At 35.6% G+C, this 16,434-nt stretch overlaps 1 protein-coding gene across 1 annotated transcript in view; it reads left to right on the top strand.

The window, feature by feature from the left end:
• Positions 1-16,434, top strand: part of LOC112954168 (dystrophin-like) — a 190,393-nt gene that overhangs the window by 78,294 nt on the left and 95,665 nt on the right. The window contains exons 3-4 of the mRNA XM_026047309.1: positions 13,505-13,597; positions 14,228-14,305. Coding sequence (XP_025903094.1) covers positions 13,505-13,597; positions 14,228-14,305 — 171 coding nt within the window. The remainder of the gene's footprint in view (positions 1-13,504; positions 13,598-14,227; positions 14,306-16,434) is intronic.

Below are 16,434 nucleotides of genomic sequence, written 5' to 3'. Positions count from 1 at the left end.
ACAGAGGCAAAGAAGGCATTTAGTAACTCTGCCTTCTCGGCATCCTCCGTCACCAAGGCCCCTTCCCCCCCCCTTCAGCAGTGCACTAACATTTTCCCTCGTCTTCCTCTTGCTGTTGACATACTTATAGAAACCTTTCCTGTTGTCCCTGACATCCCTCGCCAACTCTAATTCCACCCAGGCTTTGGCCTTCCTCATTTTGCATCTGCATTCTCTGACGATGCACCTATATTCTTCCCACGTGGCCTGTAGAGTCCTTTAACTTACAACCGTAAACCATATATGGAGAAAAAGGGGTAATAAGATGATTTAAACTCTATTCATTAATGGAAAAATGGACAGCCTTATTTTTTTAGTCCCTTCATTGCAATTCAAGAAGATATGAACAGTTTTATTTCTTAATGATAGCACATGTGAGGGTATGTCATTATCAGCTAGGATGGTTGCAAAGGCTGTGATTTGATCGCCTCCGTTCTTAGGACTGTGTGTCCACATTGCAGCTGTTCAGACAAAGGCATTCATCCGATGCCAGTCACATGGATGACCCTATGTTCTGCGCTAACTGCAGGGAGACCTTGGATCCTGATCACCCATGTGCAGGACCCTGTTTCCAGCAGCAGGGTCACGGCTTGAGGCGTACCGAGAGCATGCTCAAATGCATAGCACAAGGTTTAAAGTGCAGATGCAAAGCAAACACACTACTAGAAAGAAACTCTCAACACATTTTGTGGCTCAATAGATGCACCTTTGTCATGTTCTGCAACATCCCAGTGCACCCCAGGTTTTTATAACTGTCTGAAATGATGGTTTCCACTGCTGCACGTCTCAAGCCTTCAGCTGACATGCAGGTTTTTAAAATAGAAAACTGCATGTTTCCTAATTAGTTTCATGTGTCCATAGCTTTTCTGTCAGTAAACTGCACAGCTTTTTAGTATATTACTGGCGTATGTTAGTAGAGTACTAATTATAGCATATTTAGTATATTACCAAAATATATTACTAGAAACAGTAAAAAATGAAGCAATCTGAATAATGTCCATAAATGTTTTTTCATTACATGAAAAGAATCAAAGAGTAAACCTTTCCCAGTAGTTACTTGATCCTGAGATACTTTCTTAGTGTGTTCAACATATAGCTTAGCGTATATTCTTTCATGATACTCATCACCCTGTTTTTCTTCCTGTAGCTTACTGACCTCTGCATAACACATACTATTCTCTTGGTTGTTATACAATTTCTCCTAACACTTAAGAGGAACTTCCATGATTTCAACTGTGTGTCCCTGTTTACCATATCCCTCTAGTTATTAATAAGCTGCACTATTAGTGTTTTTTTTTTGTTGATTTGCTGATGGATTAGCATAGCTACTTGAAGTAAAAGTACACATTTCTACTCAGAACTTATTATAAAGCAAATAATGATTTACCTGTACCCCAGTATTTCTCTGTGCAGAGACATTTTAAAATACCTTTTAATTCAACATTTATTAAAATATACATTGATCAAACTAAAACTTCTTAATGTCAAAATACATAAGCTTTGCAAGTGCATAAGCTTTGGCTTATCCATTCAGGAATATTTTTAGGGATAATGTCTTCCCAGCTTCTTATGTTGATGCTGATTTTTAGAGGGTAACATCTGCAATGCCTACATAGAGCTTCACTAGTTTATCTTTTTTCTGTTTTGTCTTCTTGCCTTTCTTCAGCTGTTACTGTGATTACTCCTGTTCTTTAGTCAGTTATTTAAAAACTAGAGAGTCTAATGTGTTGAAATGATTGTTAGGCACTCACAGACTTCTGTAGTAAGAAGGGGATCCTGAGAGACTAAGACAGCAGGCACATTTCAGAATTCAGAAGCATTTATCAGTGCTCAGTTACTATGCTGTCAATCTGTTAGCCACCAAGAATCACGCATTAGCCAACCATGGTAGTCCAGCTGTAGATTCATGACGTGGTTAGCTCTGATCGCCACAGACTTTGGTGTTTCTGTGTGGTTTTCCATAGGTTAAAACCAGCCTGGTCCAAAGGATTGCTTCCTCTTTTCATAGGTCTGAACCTGTCTGTGCCAGCTAGTCCAGATGGGTGCTAGCTGTAGGATGAGTGGGAGAGAACTGCTGTGTCCTGCAGCAAGGGAGCAGCTTGTCACGGAGAGCTGAGCTGCTGCAGCCTCTTAGGGCAACAGCTCATGCTGTGGAGCCAGTTGCCGACCAGCTAGCAGGTTGCCACGCACCTAAATTAGGATATGTCAAAAGTAATAGGGCTTATCTTTGAATGTCTTCCCTTCCTGCTGTTTCACTGTGTCATACAAGTTCTATTGGCTACCTTCCAGAGACTATTTCCTTGCTCTTTTTTCCTTCTGAGATTTCCTTCTGACTGAGATGCTATGTATAAAAGATGGCTTCTGGAACGATCTAGCAATCTTCAGTACTCTTTGAAGTGCAAATTATCCTTTCAAGCATGTTTGATTTTGTTTGTTTTGTAAATATAAGCTCCCCTAATTATTCATACACCTTTAGGTAATGAACTATATATATAGTATAGCATACTTAAACCAAACTTTAGAATGCAGAGGGAAAGTCTATGCTTTCTGTAAACTGTAGCTTGCTTTGAAAACTCTGTAAGAAGCTTTTCAGTCTCTCTAAAATCATACTTGACTTCCCCAGATGGGGAAAAAAAAAAAAAAAAAAAGGAGGAACACATTTTTAGACTCCTACTTGTGCTCAAGCAAAGCAGGAGTACTTGCTCATTTAAGTATGTCATTTAAATTAAGTACCCCCCCCACCCCTCCATGGCAAACAAGCTTGTTGGGAATAAGTGTTGTGGATACAGGGAAACTCCCTGAGCACTTCTTGATTGTAATAATCATGCAGTAAACCTAGCTTGTCAGCTGGGTGTTAACATAAGACTGAACATGCATACTTACTCAGGCACTTAAGTTAATGGAGTAACTCCGTTCTGCACTGGTAAACAGGGGTTGCCCTTTTCACCAGGAAGGGATCGCCAACAAGGTGGGATGTGGTTGCATGGATTTTCTCATTGAACTGTAAAATCTGCAGCAACTTTAAATACAGATGCTGAAAGAGAAGCTATACTTGATTTAACTATTTTGTGTAGCTAGATGACACTGAGTGTTGGCTATATGCATGTGCCAGAAAATGTAAAGAGTTTGGTTAAATACTTTTGATGCTGTAAAGAGGAGGATGAGTCACTCACTCATGTGGCACTACTGCTCTCTTGAATCAATAAAGACAAGTAAGATTGAAAGCAATGCTACCTTGGATGCACTAATGTTTTAAGTTTTGGACTTTGCTGCCAAAATATGTTCTTGTGGACAACATCTAATTGGCACAAGTCCGTAAAGCTCATTTCATTACTAATTTTGTCTCTATATGATATCTCTCATAGTATTTGTCATTCCTTTATAAAATGAAAACAATGCTGGGGTGTTTTATGACTTTCTAACCAGGGAATATTAACATAATATGAAAAAAGAAAGTAGGAGTTAATAGGGCAGGAGCATGAATCAGAGCTAATTGCATGACCTGTTACAATCATGTTGGTCTTATCAGTTGTCCCGTGAAAAAATTTCCCCTCATTCATTCCAAATTGTTGAGTTGATGCTGATAACCTTACAAAGGTGTCAGAGACAGTGGGAAGTGAAAGTTGAGCATGCAGAAATAGCTGCATGTTATTTAAGCTTTAATGGTCAGAATACCCAGGACGGTAAATGATAGCCAAAATGAGTCTAAGGTAACTAAATGGGGAATTTCACTGATGGATTGAGGCCATAAGAACCTAGCTTCATTGTGAGACATAACTTCATTGTGGGCTGAGATGATATCTCCTCCTAGATGGTTTATAGCAAACTATCCAATTCTTTCAAGTTTTGGGAAAGCTGACTTCTCAAGGAAAGTCAAAAGCAGTCACAGTGTATAGTGCCACAAATGTGAACCCTTCTATAGCAGTAAGTTGAATTGCATCCTAAATCTTCAATCCAAATTACATCTCATTGGCTTCTTCCTCATCTTGGACAGTCATCTTGGTTAAATCTATTTAGGGTTTATATGGGTTTTGTAATAAAAATAAGAACAATACCTCATTATTATGGAATTTGTTCTTTTTGTTTTCGTAGTGATGAAAGCTGATCTATTTTCATTTTTTACAAGTAAACATTGCTTAAATGCTTTTTGTTCTGTTTATTCTTAAGGATCATATTGTATACTTGAAGTATAATGTCAGAAACTCAACCCGAAATTTATACCCCCAAATTTCTTTGCAGCTAGGAATTAAGCTCTATACTGATAAAAATGTGATGCCAAAATCTGTCCCTTGGTAAAAGTAAAATCGAAACTCACTCACTCAGAAAGGACATCTTCATACATGAAGAAATGCAATATAATGCAGTATTCTTCACTTCCTGGTGTCAGTTTTAAATTGCCTTATAAAATTCATGATATCAGTAATCCCGGAAGTTAAAAATTCAGAATACTTCTCCACTGTACAAGATTTTGCACTAATATTGTACTTCAGCTGAGCCTGAAGACATCCCCTAGTGCGATGAGTGGCGTTTGTGTTCTCTGGTGATCACATCTGGAGGAAAAAATGTACTTGAACAAATGTTTATGAACACGGTCTACTGTGAAACTCATCCCCCCTTAAATGAAAACTTTAGCCAGAAATCCAGCATTTGGCTCCTACTAGATCCAGTTTGTGCTTCCACACAGGGAAGCGGTCTTTTCCCTTCCATAACCTGTATTGTCATCTTTGCAGCTCCCATGGTTTAGAGGAATTGGCTGTCATGAATCTCTACCCACTGTGAACATAAATAAATAATTCTAGAACAGGGTAATTTAATAGATTTCTTCCTTGCATGTCCATTTTCAGGGGTGGAAAAGGCAAGTACCTACAAACTTGGAACCAGAAGCTCATTGTAGGCAAATGGCTCGATTGCTCCAAGCTAGCTTCACTCTTGGAAGAAGAGCCCATATCCTTGACTCAGAATTCATTATTCATTCTTCAGACTTTGTAGGATCTTGCTGGCTGTGTTCATACCCATTTCCAGAGGATTTCTTTTCATCCCATTGCTAGCCATCCACTCCTTAATGACCTTGAACATCAATATACTGGTAAATAATGAATGTTTCAGTGACATTAGCTGGCAGATTAAATTGATGAAAAATACAGCTGGCAGATCTATTTCATATTACCCTGAAAGTTATGTATTATTTAAAAGAAAAGGAGAAATGTCAACACTGTGTTCACTGCTAACTAAATAGGAACTCAGTGTAATAAATGCTGTGTGAACTAGCATAGGTATCTCATTGCATTTATTGAGCATCAGCTTAATATTTTTGAAACCAGTTAGTTTTTGTTCCATTTATTTAAACTTTGACAGTTCCCTCACCACTTACGTTTTCTGGCTGATGAGAAACCTAAGAAGAGAAGTGCTTTTTAATGCAGAGGTCATCGAAATGTTGAATGCTTCTGTTACTAAATCAGATTCTTGTTCAGCATGCTAGCAGAACTGAAAAGCTATCACAAAAGACTTTGAGATCCTAAATAATAGGAGTATGAATTATCTGCGAGGTCAGTGTAGCTTTCGTGGTTCAACTGAAGGGTGGAATAATGCTCAAATTTGTGTTCCTATCTTGTCTGAAATGCTTACTTCTCTTTGCCATTATTTTGCCTGATTTGTATCTCAGTCAAAGCTGAGCTGCAGTGGTGATAGAGGTAACCTTTCATAAAAAGATAATTTTCCACAGATCCTGTCACAGTGGCAATAGCCTATTTCAGATTTTAAAGGGACATAGATGTGATTCTTTCAGACTGTCAATCTGCAAAGATATGATAAGCTTTTGTTTATTTCTCTGTTAACAGATATCCGACTACTTTAAAACATACCACACTCAAGTGTGGGTACCAGCACTGTCTCTCCCCACTCCAGCTTAGAACTGGCTCATGAAATTTTGCTTTAAAAGTTGTTCATGATTTCATTTTCCTACTTATAGTTTGCACATGGTGATCAGTCTCCTTCATTCATAAAATAATTTGGGAGGTAGGGAAATGGTTAACTTTTCAGAAAATAATATAAAAATTCATGAAATTATGTATTTTTATTTTGACAATTCACATTATGGATAATACTCATTTTTAAAGCTTATATATAGTAGTGTATATATTGTAATGTAGTATTGTAGTATTTTCTTCATCTAATTGGAGACTGAATCAATAGATTTTATTATCTTCAGTTTTTGCACAATACCATGCTGCTACAATTAGTAGCTGTTCTTAATCATTTTCAGTCCTCCTTATTAAGAATATAATACATTGAGTCTAGAAAAAAAAATCTGGTAAGTGATGTGATTCATTTCTAAATCTCATTTTCAAATGGCATTAATAGATAAGATAGAACATCTGGTTAGAGAGAATTTAAATTGTATTGAATAAACTCCATAAAGAAATGGTATATAAATGTGGGGTAGATAATGATTTTGGCCCTAACTTTCAAAGTGTCATATGTCTAATTAATAAATAATGGCTTTCCTTTGCTTTCAGAGCAGGGTAAGTAATTCAATTTCATTAATATTTCACTGATACCAAGAATGGGGAGCATTTCAACATAACTTCAGGAAGTTCTGCTATGCATGATAAAAATTCCACGAGTTTAATGATAATACAATTAATCTTACAGCAGAATTCAACAAAGGCAAGATAAAGTAGAAGCCTTTTTTTCACAAAAAAATTCTCAGTGTTTGGGTCTCAGAAAACCTTATGTACTGATTTGAGATAACTGAAGAGATGATGCATATAATCTATGATGCATCCCTAAAATACTTGGAGGCCCTGGTGAGGCCGTTGTGTCCTGTACTTTGCTTTCAAAATTGCCAACACCTTTCAGTCCTCCCTGGGTGAGTGCTGTAACTCTGAGGAGGTGCATAACTCCAGAGTGAGAGCTGACTGCCCCAAAAAGCAAATATAGGATGTTTCCTACTATGGCCAATTAAAACTTATCTCCTTTTTCTTTAATTTGCATTTAATTTAGAGATAAGTGAATTTACAAGTGAAAAGAAAACTACCAATTATCTGTATTAAGATAACAATGTCTGTCTTAATATCTGTATTGCTGTCATGGATATGTGTGGCCCCCAGAGTAAGATTCCCTGGTGTATTTTAAAAGGGAAATAATGAAGTATTCTTCAGAGCCTTAAGGTTGCGTGAGTGTTTTTTTTTCTCTGTAATGACACTAGTGTAGTGCAGTGACTCCTTGTGTTGAGGTAAATTAGACTTTTCCAAAACTTAAGCAAAAGGGCCTAGGGTCTTCACAAAAGTATGTGAGAGAAAGTCTGGATAGGAAATGGGTTGTTACCCTGGATCCTGATCCACAAGTATGAACTTTCTTCAGTCAGTCCTGCCCATACATTACTATTAAAGGGACTGGGTTTTTTAAGTCTGCTGCAGAATTTGTAAGCATTACCTTTCTGAAATGCATGGCAATATTTAGATTGTTACCAGGGAGAAATGTGGTAGCTATAGACAAGGCTTTTTCACCTTATTGCAGTAGGTTGCTTTCTTTTAAATATCAAGAGTTTGTGTTAGTTGCTTCTCAGTGTAATTCCCTGAAAGGTAAAGTTTGGCACAGACTGGAAAAAAAAAAAGAAAAAAAAAAAAAAAAGCTGTATCTCCCACAAAAACTAGAAAGAGTACTGGAGAAGCATTTTCTTATAGTATTTTTGCAATGTTTGACTTAATGAGGCAATGTAGAGTTTCAGGAGTGGAAGAACCTCCACTCCTCCTCTACATTGCAGGAGGAAAAAACGATGAAGGGAGAAATTACGATGTGCACTACCCTAGTTATTGCTCTGGGATTCCCACAATTCCCTAAAGCTGTGGCCTAGTTAAATTTTGCCCTGTGTCACTTTCTTCCCTCGTGCCTGGGACAATAACTTTTGCTGCTGTAATAGTAATCTGGCGTCAGTGAAAGAAAATGTCAGTCAGTATTCTGGAACTTCCCAGTAGAGCAAAACAACTCATAAACTAATATGTCAAAGAAAGAAATTCAACCTTTAATATATTTAGCGGAGCAAGAGCAAGTATTAATAATCCCTCTTTTATTAAAACTGCCTGGAAAGATCAGTTGAGATTAGCTCAATAGCTTTTCCTTATTGTTTCAAGGAGTGAGGCATCAAATATTTTGACTGCAAGTAAAGGGTGATTACTTGACAGCCCTACTAAGGGTAACATATATAAACAACCAAGTTTTTATTTCTTCTTCCTTCTAAAAAAATTCCCTTTATACTAACATCTGTTCAGCAAAATTTACAGATTTACAAACTGAATTTGAGATTGAATTACTTGGAGACATTATTTGAAGGACTGTGGCCTTGGCTCTTCTATATTTTTGGATAGTGTCTTCATTTTTTTAGTAATCAGCGCTCTGAGGTTAGAGCCAACAGCAGGGCCCTTAGGATCTTCCCACTTTCAGCTGGAGTCACAGCTGGAGGGCACTCCAGCTGCCTTCCAAGCCCTGCCATCTGCTTTCATTGACCATCTTCAAGGCCCAAGTCTTGTCTCAAGCTACAGCTGTAGTTATATAACTGTCCTGGGAGTCTGAAGGACTTCTAGGTCCACTGGTTTTGATGTAACCTGATTTTCCCTCGTTAAGTCTAATGTAATCATAAATCCCCTGGTTAGTGTATCATGCCTAACCTTGAATTCTCTGTCTTTACAGTATCTTTTCTCCTTTAGTTCTGTTTCTGTTTCTTTACTCTGTTGCTAGTTCTTGTTGCTAAATTTCAGAGCTGTGCTTATAATAATAAGCCAGTAATATCGCATAACTGCTTAGGAAATTGCATCCTATGTCGGTCTTACTAAAATAATTCTCTTACGTGGCTAGTCCACCATCAAATGAAGAGTGTAATCTAAATGTATACTTGTCTGGAGAGGAAAATGAAAAGTCTGAGATTTCTCCCCCAGGCAAATTTTTACCCTCTATAATTTTTATGAAAAATGAAAAAAGGTTTATGCCATATGACAGTTTTATATCAGGAAAAAAGTATGTATGTTAAAGAACCTCTAATAGCTGTGTTACAATTCTGTATCATGTATTTTCCTTTATATTAGGCTATTATCTTCCTTTCCCTTGCCATTCTTTCTCTTCCTTTCTTTCTCTTTCCCTCTTTCCTTTATCCTCCTTTCCCCTCTTTTCTCCTCCTTTCTTTCTAGCAGAAGTATAAAATAAGCCCACTGCTGTTTGTCCTATCTTGCCATAGAAAGATCCTGTGCAAGTTAATTCTAAAATGTAATATTTGATAATGATGTTAGATCTCTGTTAATCTCAGAAATTTTAGAGCTTTGATTTACAATTTTTGAGTGCCATGAAATAAGTCACTCAAAAGTAGGTGTTCATGAACGGATGTCTTTGTATCTTCTTTGGGAAAGATATTTTTCAATTATTTGGCATTCTTTTTTAGTATCATATTCATATATTAATGGCATGTGACACCGAACAGACAGACTTTTGCAGAAAATACTGTTTTTTTATGTGAAGCTTTGGTAATACTACTTTCATAATGTTTATGATGATTAAATCATCTCCTTGTTTAATATGATTTATTAACTAGAAGAGTTTCTGATATAAAAAGAGTCTTTGGTAAGAAGAATACAGGAATGTGGCAATGAAAATAATAGATAGCAGTGGGATGAATTAAGTGAAGTTTGATATAATAAGATTGTAAAATGTATTCACAACAGGTTCACAACTACATTTATCTATCAATATTTTTTTCCCATCTGTTTCCTGATTTTCTCTATAATGTCTTTTCCATTTGCTTTTGTCTTTTTAGGTAACCTTCTTTGTTATAAGGCTGGTTCAGTTCAGACTTGGACATTATTTCAATCCAAATAATTCAGAGAGCATCCTACAATACATACATGCAATTGCATTAATGTATGGGATACTCTACCCCATGTTTCACTCCTTTATAACATCTGGGGAAGATACTATGGCAAGTGGCCATGTTTTCCTGAAATGTTAATTGTCTATTACACTGTAATTCCAAGACATATTCTACATGTCTGTTATGCTGTAATTCCTGTTTAGTTGGCCAAGGTGTCTTTTATTTGTTTGTTTGTTAGTTTATTTATTTATCTATTTATTTCTCCTGAGATACAATGGAAGTATTTTGAGAACTCAGGTCTGAATTCTCTATAGTCCTTATTGGAGTTGAAGGTTTAAATTCATCCATCATTTGTCACAATTTTTGTGTGTTTTAATAGACACCTTAGCTTTTCTTCAGCTTTTCTTGTGTTATGTAAAGATTAATCATTGCCACCAACAGTCATAACAGCTAAAGCAAGATAATGGTATTTATTTTGACCTTTATACAACAGGAAGACAGGAGGTTAAAATAAGACTTAAAACACTGTGATGTGTTTAAATTCTCTCTAGTCATGAAGATTCCAACATTATAGAAATATAAACTCCTATCTTAGATTTCCTTTCTCAATCTCATTTCCAGAAAAAATGCTACTTCCATTTTTGCATTACTTTAGTTTTACAATTACTTTCTCTCATTCTTCTTTTTTTTTTCTCACTTTCTCATACCTCCCTCCAAACTTCCCAAATCCTTGTATCCATTGCTGTTTTCCCTGAAGTAAGCAAATAAGGGAGAGACAATAATTCCTTTGCTGATCTACTTGACTAATGTTTTCCTTGTGCAGACAATATATATAGACTAGTACCATAAAACTAAGCTTATCTTCAAATTGCTGCCATTAGAATTGTTGGGGAAATTGCTACCCTACTAAAGAAAAGTCTCCTTGTGACCTATGGGCAGTATCTACAGTTCTGCCTCTGTTCTATCCTATTCCTGCTTTTCCCCATTTCTTCCATTTTAGAAGTATTTAAGAATGAAGTATTATCCAACAATCAAGCATAGAGCTGTTTTACATTTCTATCTTTTTCTCTTTCTTGCATTTATAATTTATGGAAAGTGATAAGTCATCAAAATGTATGTAAAACCCCAGGAGATTCTTCTGAACATTTTCATTTTTCTCTAAGAAAAGTATGTATGTTTTAGGTCATATCCTAAAAACCATCTTAAATAAGGGGTATTTATATTAAAGGATTTGACATCTATTTGACTACCCATTTGCTAACCATGTATATTTTCACTATTTCTCAAGCTTTGTATAATTTAGTATGTGTTTTTTGAATGTCCTTGAAAACGTATTGAATTTCTTTGCTGCATCTTTAAGCCCTTTGTTTCAGAAGATTTAGTGCAGTGTTAGTACACTGAAGATATTCAGTCTATTTGAGAAAGAAGACTTAATTTCCCAACTGTCAAAGCAACAACAAACTTCTTCAAGTTAGGGATGAAATGTGTGGCAGCAGCATACTGTGTCTTAAGGTATTTTTAGTTATTGGTTAATGAAAGGTGTACTTCCAAGACCCTCAAAATCAATGGCAACTTTTGTCTTAACGTTCACTTGTAATTTATTTGTAATTAAAATGTTCTGCTAGAAATGCTACCATGCTGTGGCTTTATTTCCTTTCTGAAAGCTTTACCCAAAAAAGAAAAAAAACCCTACATTATTTTGTCAAGTAGAATTTTATGCTTATATTTCAACCTAAACTTTATGAATAGCTTAAATGGCACAAAATGGAAGACAGACAGACACAGGCAGTTGGGAAGGCTACTTCTATTTCTCACTTATGATACAGAGCAATATAATTATATTCCATTACCAAAATGTCACTGTGCTCATTCTCCCCGAATGATTCACTAATATTAGGGGCAGAATACTTCCAGAGTGCTACGTAAGACCTATTGATTGCTTGAACCTTCTCAAGGGTGTTAAAATGCTCCTTTAGAAGTGCTTAGCTCTTATGTCTCCTCTCTGCAAAAATGACTTTAGTTCTACAAGAGCACAGGAAAAAGAGTAAAGTTTCTCCACTATATTTCAGCGTAGTCGCTATGTCAGCATTTTATATTTGTGCCATATAGATAAAGTACAACTTTAAAAATATGACTTTAGGGATACTGTGCATGCTTGAGTTGCATAAAGGGTTGAGCAGAGTGAGTAGATAATACTTGAATCTCTTCCAGTACTGTTTTTCAAATATTTGTGGCAATCAAATGGCAGCCTAAGTAATAGGTAGAAATCAGCTCTTAGATGGAGTACACTGTGGAAGTGGGCTAGAACACAGAGACAAGTGCTGCAACCAATTTTTGATGTTTTGGATCTGTTTATTCCATGAAACAGAAACTAGGTCTTACCCAAGAAAGAGGGAGGAGAAAGGAGCTACCACCTCAGAACAGTAAAAAACTTGGAAGAGCGAGAATGTCACGACAGCATATCCAAGCTTGATCTTGGTAACCAAGATTAATTGTCCTCTGATTAAGAAATCTTCTGAAGGAACTGATAATTTATGACAAAATAATTTTTATAAAGTTCTAGCTAGCTCGAATGAGTGTTGCAACAAGTAGTGATAGAACAACTCTGTTGACAAAAAGCAAGTTGTTTCCATATAACAGGGACTCCTGATTCTACACCACTCTGTGAGAAAGATGGAACAGAATAGCTGCAGTATAGGTCAGTGTGGTGTCAGTACTCACAAACTAAAGTACTCTGAAATTAATGGAAACATCTGTGAAACTTCCCAAAATAGAAATAATAGGGACAGGAGAATCAACTTGACTCTGACAAAATAATCTCAAAATTTTGTTCTGCTTCTCAATAGCTGATATATATGAAAACACTGCATGCCAGAATTCATAGCTGCACATAAAAGTTACACAGTGAATAAAGTATATAGCAATTATATTTGTCTTGTTAAAAACTTCATGTATTAGCCAAAGCCCCAGCTCAGAAACTTGACTTTCATTTTAGAAAGAATAAATCACCATTTTTTCATTGTCATAAGTCTGAAAATTTGAATTATTTCTTTTCTTCTGTTGATGATGTTGTGTTGAAAATGGGAATTGAGTTGTAGCCACCTGCAGTAATAATGCCATGATTCAATGCTATTCCAAGTATGTCCTGTTAAGATAGATATGTTTGGCAGATACTCAACAGAAAATGCCTAATACTTACCTTTTCTATTGGAATTCCAGGTTTGTTTTACCTCATACAAAGGAGGCTTCTAGGCACATAACTTGATACATCTTTCTGCTTGTTTGTTTGTTTATTTCCTCTTTTCATCCTGAAGTAGTTTGTTAGTATTTAGTTCTGGCTTAACAGCATGAATTGATGTGCACAATTTATAAATTTTTGGATTTGCAGTATTGTAATTTGGAATAGCAATATTATAATTTGAAGAGGGAATGAAAGATGTACATTTACTTTGTGACATTCCTGTTACATTTATTATTTAATTAGAGTAATCTTTTTACACAAGAAATACATTGGTTTGTATGACAGTTGCTTTCTGAGTAGAATTTTAGCAATAGTGCTTCAGGATTTTTGTGGGGTTTGTATTAACTAGAGCCATTGTTTTATTTCAGTTTGGAAGACGTTGCATTGAAGATCTTTTTAATGATTTCCAAGATGGACGAAGACTTCTGGAGCTCCTGGAATGCCTTACAGGCCAAAAACTTGTATGTGTATATGAATGTGTATACTGTACATTGAAGTCATGACATTGTTACAAGTGATTAAGTGTTCTTCATTAAATTCCTCCTTTGATGAGGGCCTGTGGAAGCATTTCTAAAAAAGACAGATGAGTTTGCTCTTACTAATCTGTAAATGAGAAAACGACAGTTTCAGCATGTTTGAATGCTTGTGTTCCTGCTTGACTTTTGTAAGCTTGAAGTCTTTTTGTGAAATTTTCTCATAAAAGAGTAAGGAAACAGGTTGAGAGCTTTGAGAGTCAAAGCCCAGAGAGGATATGCTTGTAAGTATTATACAATGTTTATCTGTTTGGTTGTCATAGTAATGGTCTTAAGTTGTGTCACAGAGCAGAAGACTCACTATAATCAAAACAGCCTACATTTATCTGATTTTGTATACAAATTTACATTTATTCACTGAAAAATGTCGAGACACCAAATTAGCTTCCAACTGTAGATCCAGTGTGTTTCATAATTATTCTTACTTCATATTGAGAAGCTACATAAGTACAATGTATTATAATATCCTTACTAGTACTATCATAATTGTATGAAATATGAAACTATGGGTTTAATGCATTTTTGGATTATATACAGTGTACTCTATTTGTTTTACAGGCAAAAGAAAAAGGCTCCACAAGAGTTCATGCTCTGAATAATGTCAACAAAGCACTACAGGTTTTGCAGAGAAATAATGTAAGTAATCAGCAGGACAGGGTCAGAACCTCCTGTAGACAGTTTGCTTACTGCTTTGTAACTGTTGAATCAAACTCTGACAACAATGCACAGTTTGGGGAGTCATGGCAGTTTTATTAATGTGACTTAGGTACTTTCAGATCCCGCTCCAGAATGGAATATATTTCAAAGAGTTTCAAAGACTTTGCACCTGCTGCCAGCAAATGCTTGAATAATATATCTATAATGAATGCTATTTGAAGACTGATCAACATGCACAATCTTCTCTTAATGTGTGATATTTAAAATATTTTAAAAGGTTAATGATAAGAAGTCATCCGTAGCTGGTTAGGGGGAGCCACCTGTCAAAATTTCTACTCATGAAACTCTCGAGTGTTATGAAATACTCAAAATTGTTTTTTTTTTTTTTAATAAATATTTAGGGGTAAATTTTCATTGCTATCTGTTCCTTATAAGTCATAGCATTAAGAAAACAAATGAGATCAAAACCACTTTCTGTGCTGGAAATATTGAAGTAAATATTCCTATATCTTCCTTATGCAATCATTCTAATGGACCCATAACTTTACTAGACTTTCTCAGTGGCCACCTAATTATATTGTATCTCTTCCTCAAGAATAAATTAAAGTAAGAATAACATTTGTTTAAACTTAACAGTAAGGCGTGATGGAACAATGATAATGTATTCTGTGCTGCATATTATATTGAATTTCTTGATAACTGCAGTAGGTCACCAAACATGCTTGAGTTCAGCTGTTGAATAAAGTCATCGATTTTATAAATCTAAGGTAATGCTTATACATCTGAAGATCTGTGCATAAATGAAAGTGACCTTACAAAACTGGCATGAAGAGCTCTAGCTTGAATTTCGTTTTAACAGAATTTTAAGTAAATAAAATACAAAGTTTCTAATTCTTCAGTGTTTGCAATAGTTGATACCACTTTAAAAAATCACTGATAGGTTATTTGTCAATATGCAAGACTTCTGTGGCATTTCTAGAGTGCCATTACAAATTTTCATGGTAAGTGCTTTTAAAAAATATTGATTTACTAAATATCAGCTAAAACAATTGATCTGCTATTCATTCAGTTTCCAGAATGCCACTATAGTCCCTTTAAAATGCAGAAAAAAAGTAAAGCACTTTTGCTTTGATTGAACATTACCGAAAAAAAAATCATATTTTTAGAAAATAGGATAGCCATCTAGCTTGTCATCTTTTTTTTCATATATGAAGATTTCATCAACAATCCAGAATATTGTGAATCAAATCAGTATTAAGCCAAAAGATCTACCTCTGAAATAGATTCCCCAACCTTCAAAATTGTTTCAAGAATGATTTCTGTAGGACTTCAGGAATGCAAGATCAATGGGTCTAAGGCTATTAAACATCTCTGACTCATCTAGATTTATCTTCTGGCGTATGCCATCCTTCCTCCAAGGTTCCTTGCTGCAATTAGCTAGGTTGTAGCAGACTGAGAAATGCTCCTGCTTCCAGTGAATCCATCAAACAGGTTTCCTTTCTATGGAAAAGTGATAATGTTTTGGTGGTGGGGGGGTTACCCCAATATGGAATTCTACAAAACTGAGGCAAACTGGGGAGTGTTCCTCTATGCTAATAAAACAGATGTAGTCTCTATTAATTCAGGCTTCCATTTCTGAAAACAGAATACATAAGTGGTATCTTAATAAACTTATTAGTGGATCAATTATTTGGATGTCATTTGACATTTGGGATATGAAGTCGAAGTTCCACTTGGGAAGCGTTTCAAGAGACTGCTTGCTGGAAGGAATCACAAGTCATATGTGCTGCTAGTAATACTTGATTAATTTCTAAAGAAATTAGTTCTTAAGAGATTTTTTAGGGTTCTTGACAGTATGTCAGCTTTGAATGTGGTTTGTAAAAATGACCTATCCATAGATGCATAGAAATTTTAAAAGGAAAAGGCTTTTTTTGGGGTTGTCTTTAGTCGTCCTACAGACATAACTTCAAATAGCTTCAGACGTACAGTGGAGATATGCTGACTATAATTTTACCATAATGAGGTGAAAACTGGTGACTGTGTAAATCTTTGTTTATAAATCTTAGTTCTGATCATGAAAAACTGCATCCATTAAACAGTGAGGATGC

Source organism: Nothoprocta perdicaria, unplaced genomic scaffold, assembly GCF_003342845.1.
Source record: "Nothoprocta perdicaria isolate Ctin4 unplaced genomic scaffold, notPer1 scaffold_49, whole genome shotgun sequence".
NCBI lineage: Eukaryota > Metazoa > Chordata > Aves > Tinamiformes > Tinamidae > Nothoprocta > Nothoprocta perdicaria.
The sequence above is the reverse complement of the archived record's forward strand: the minus strand, read 5'-3'. Positions and strand labels throughout refer to the sequence as shown.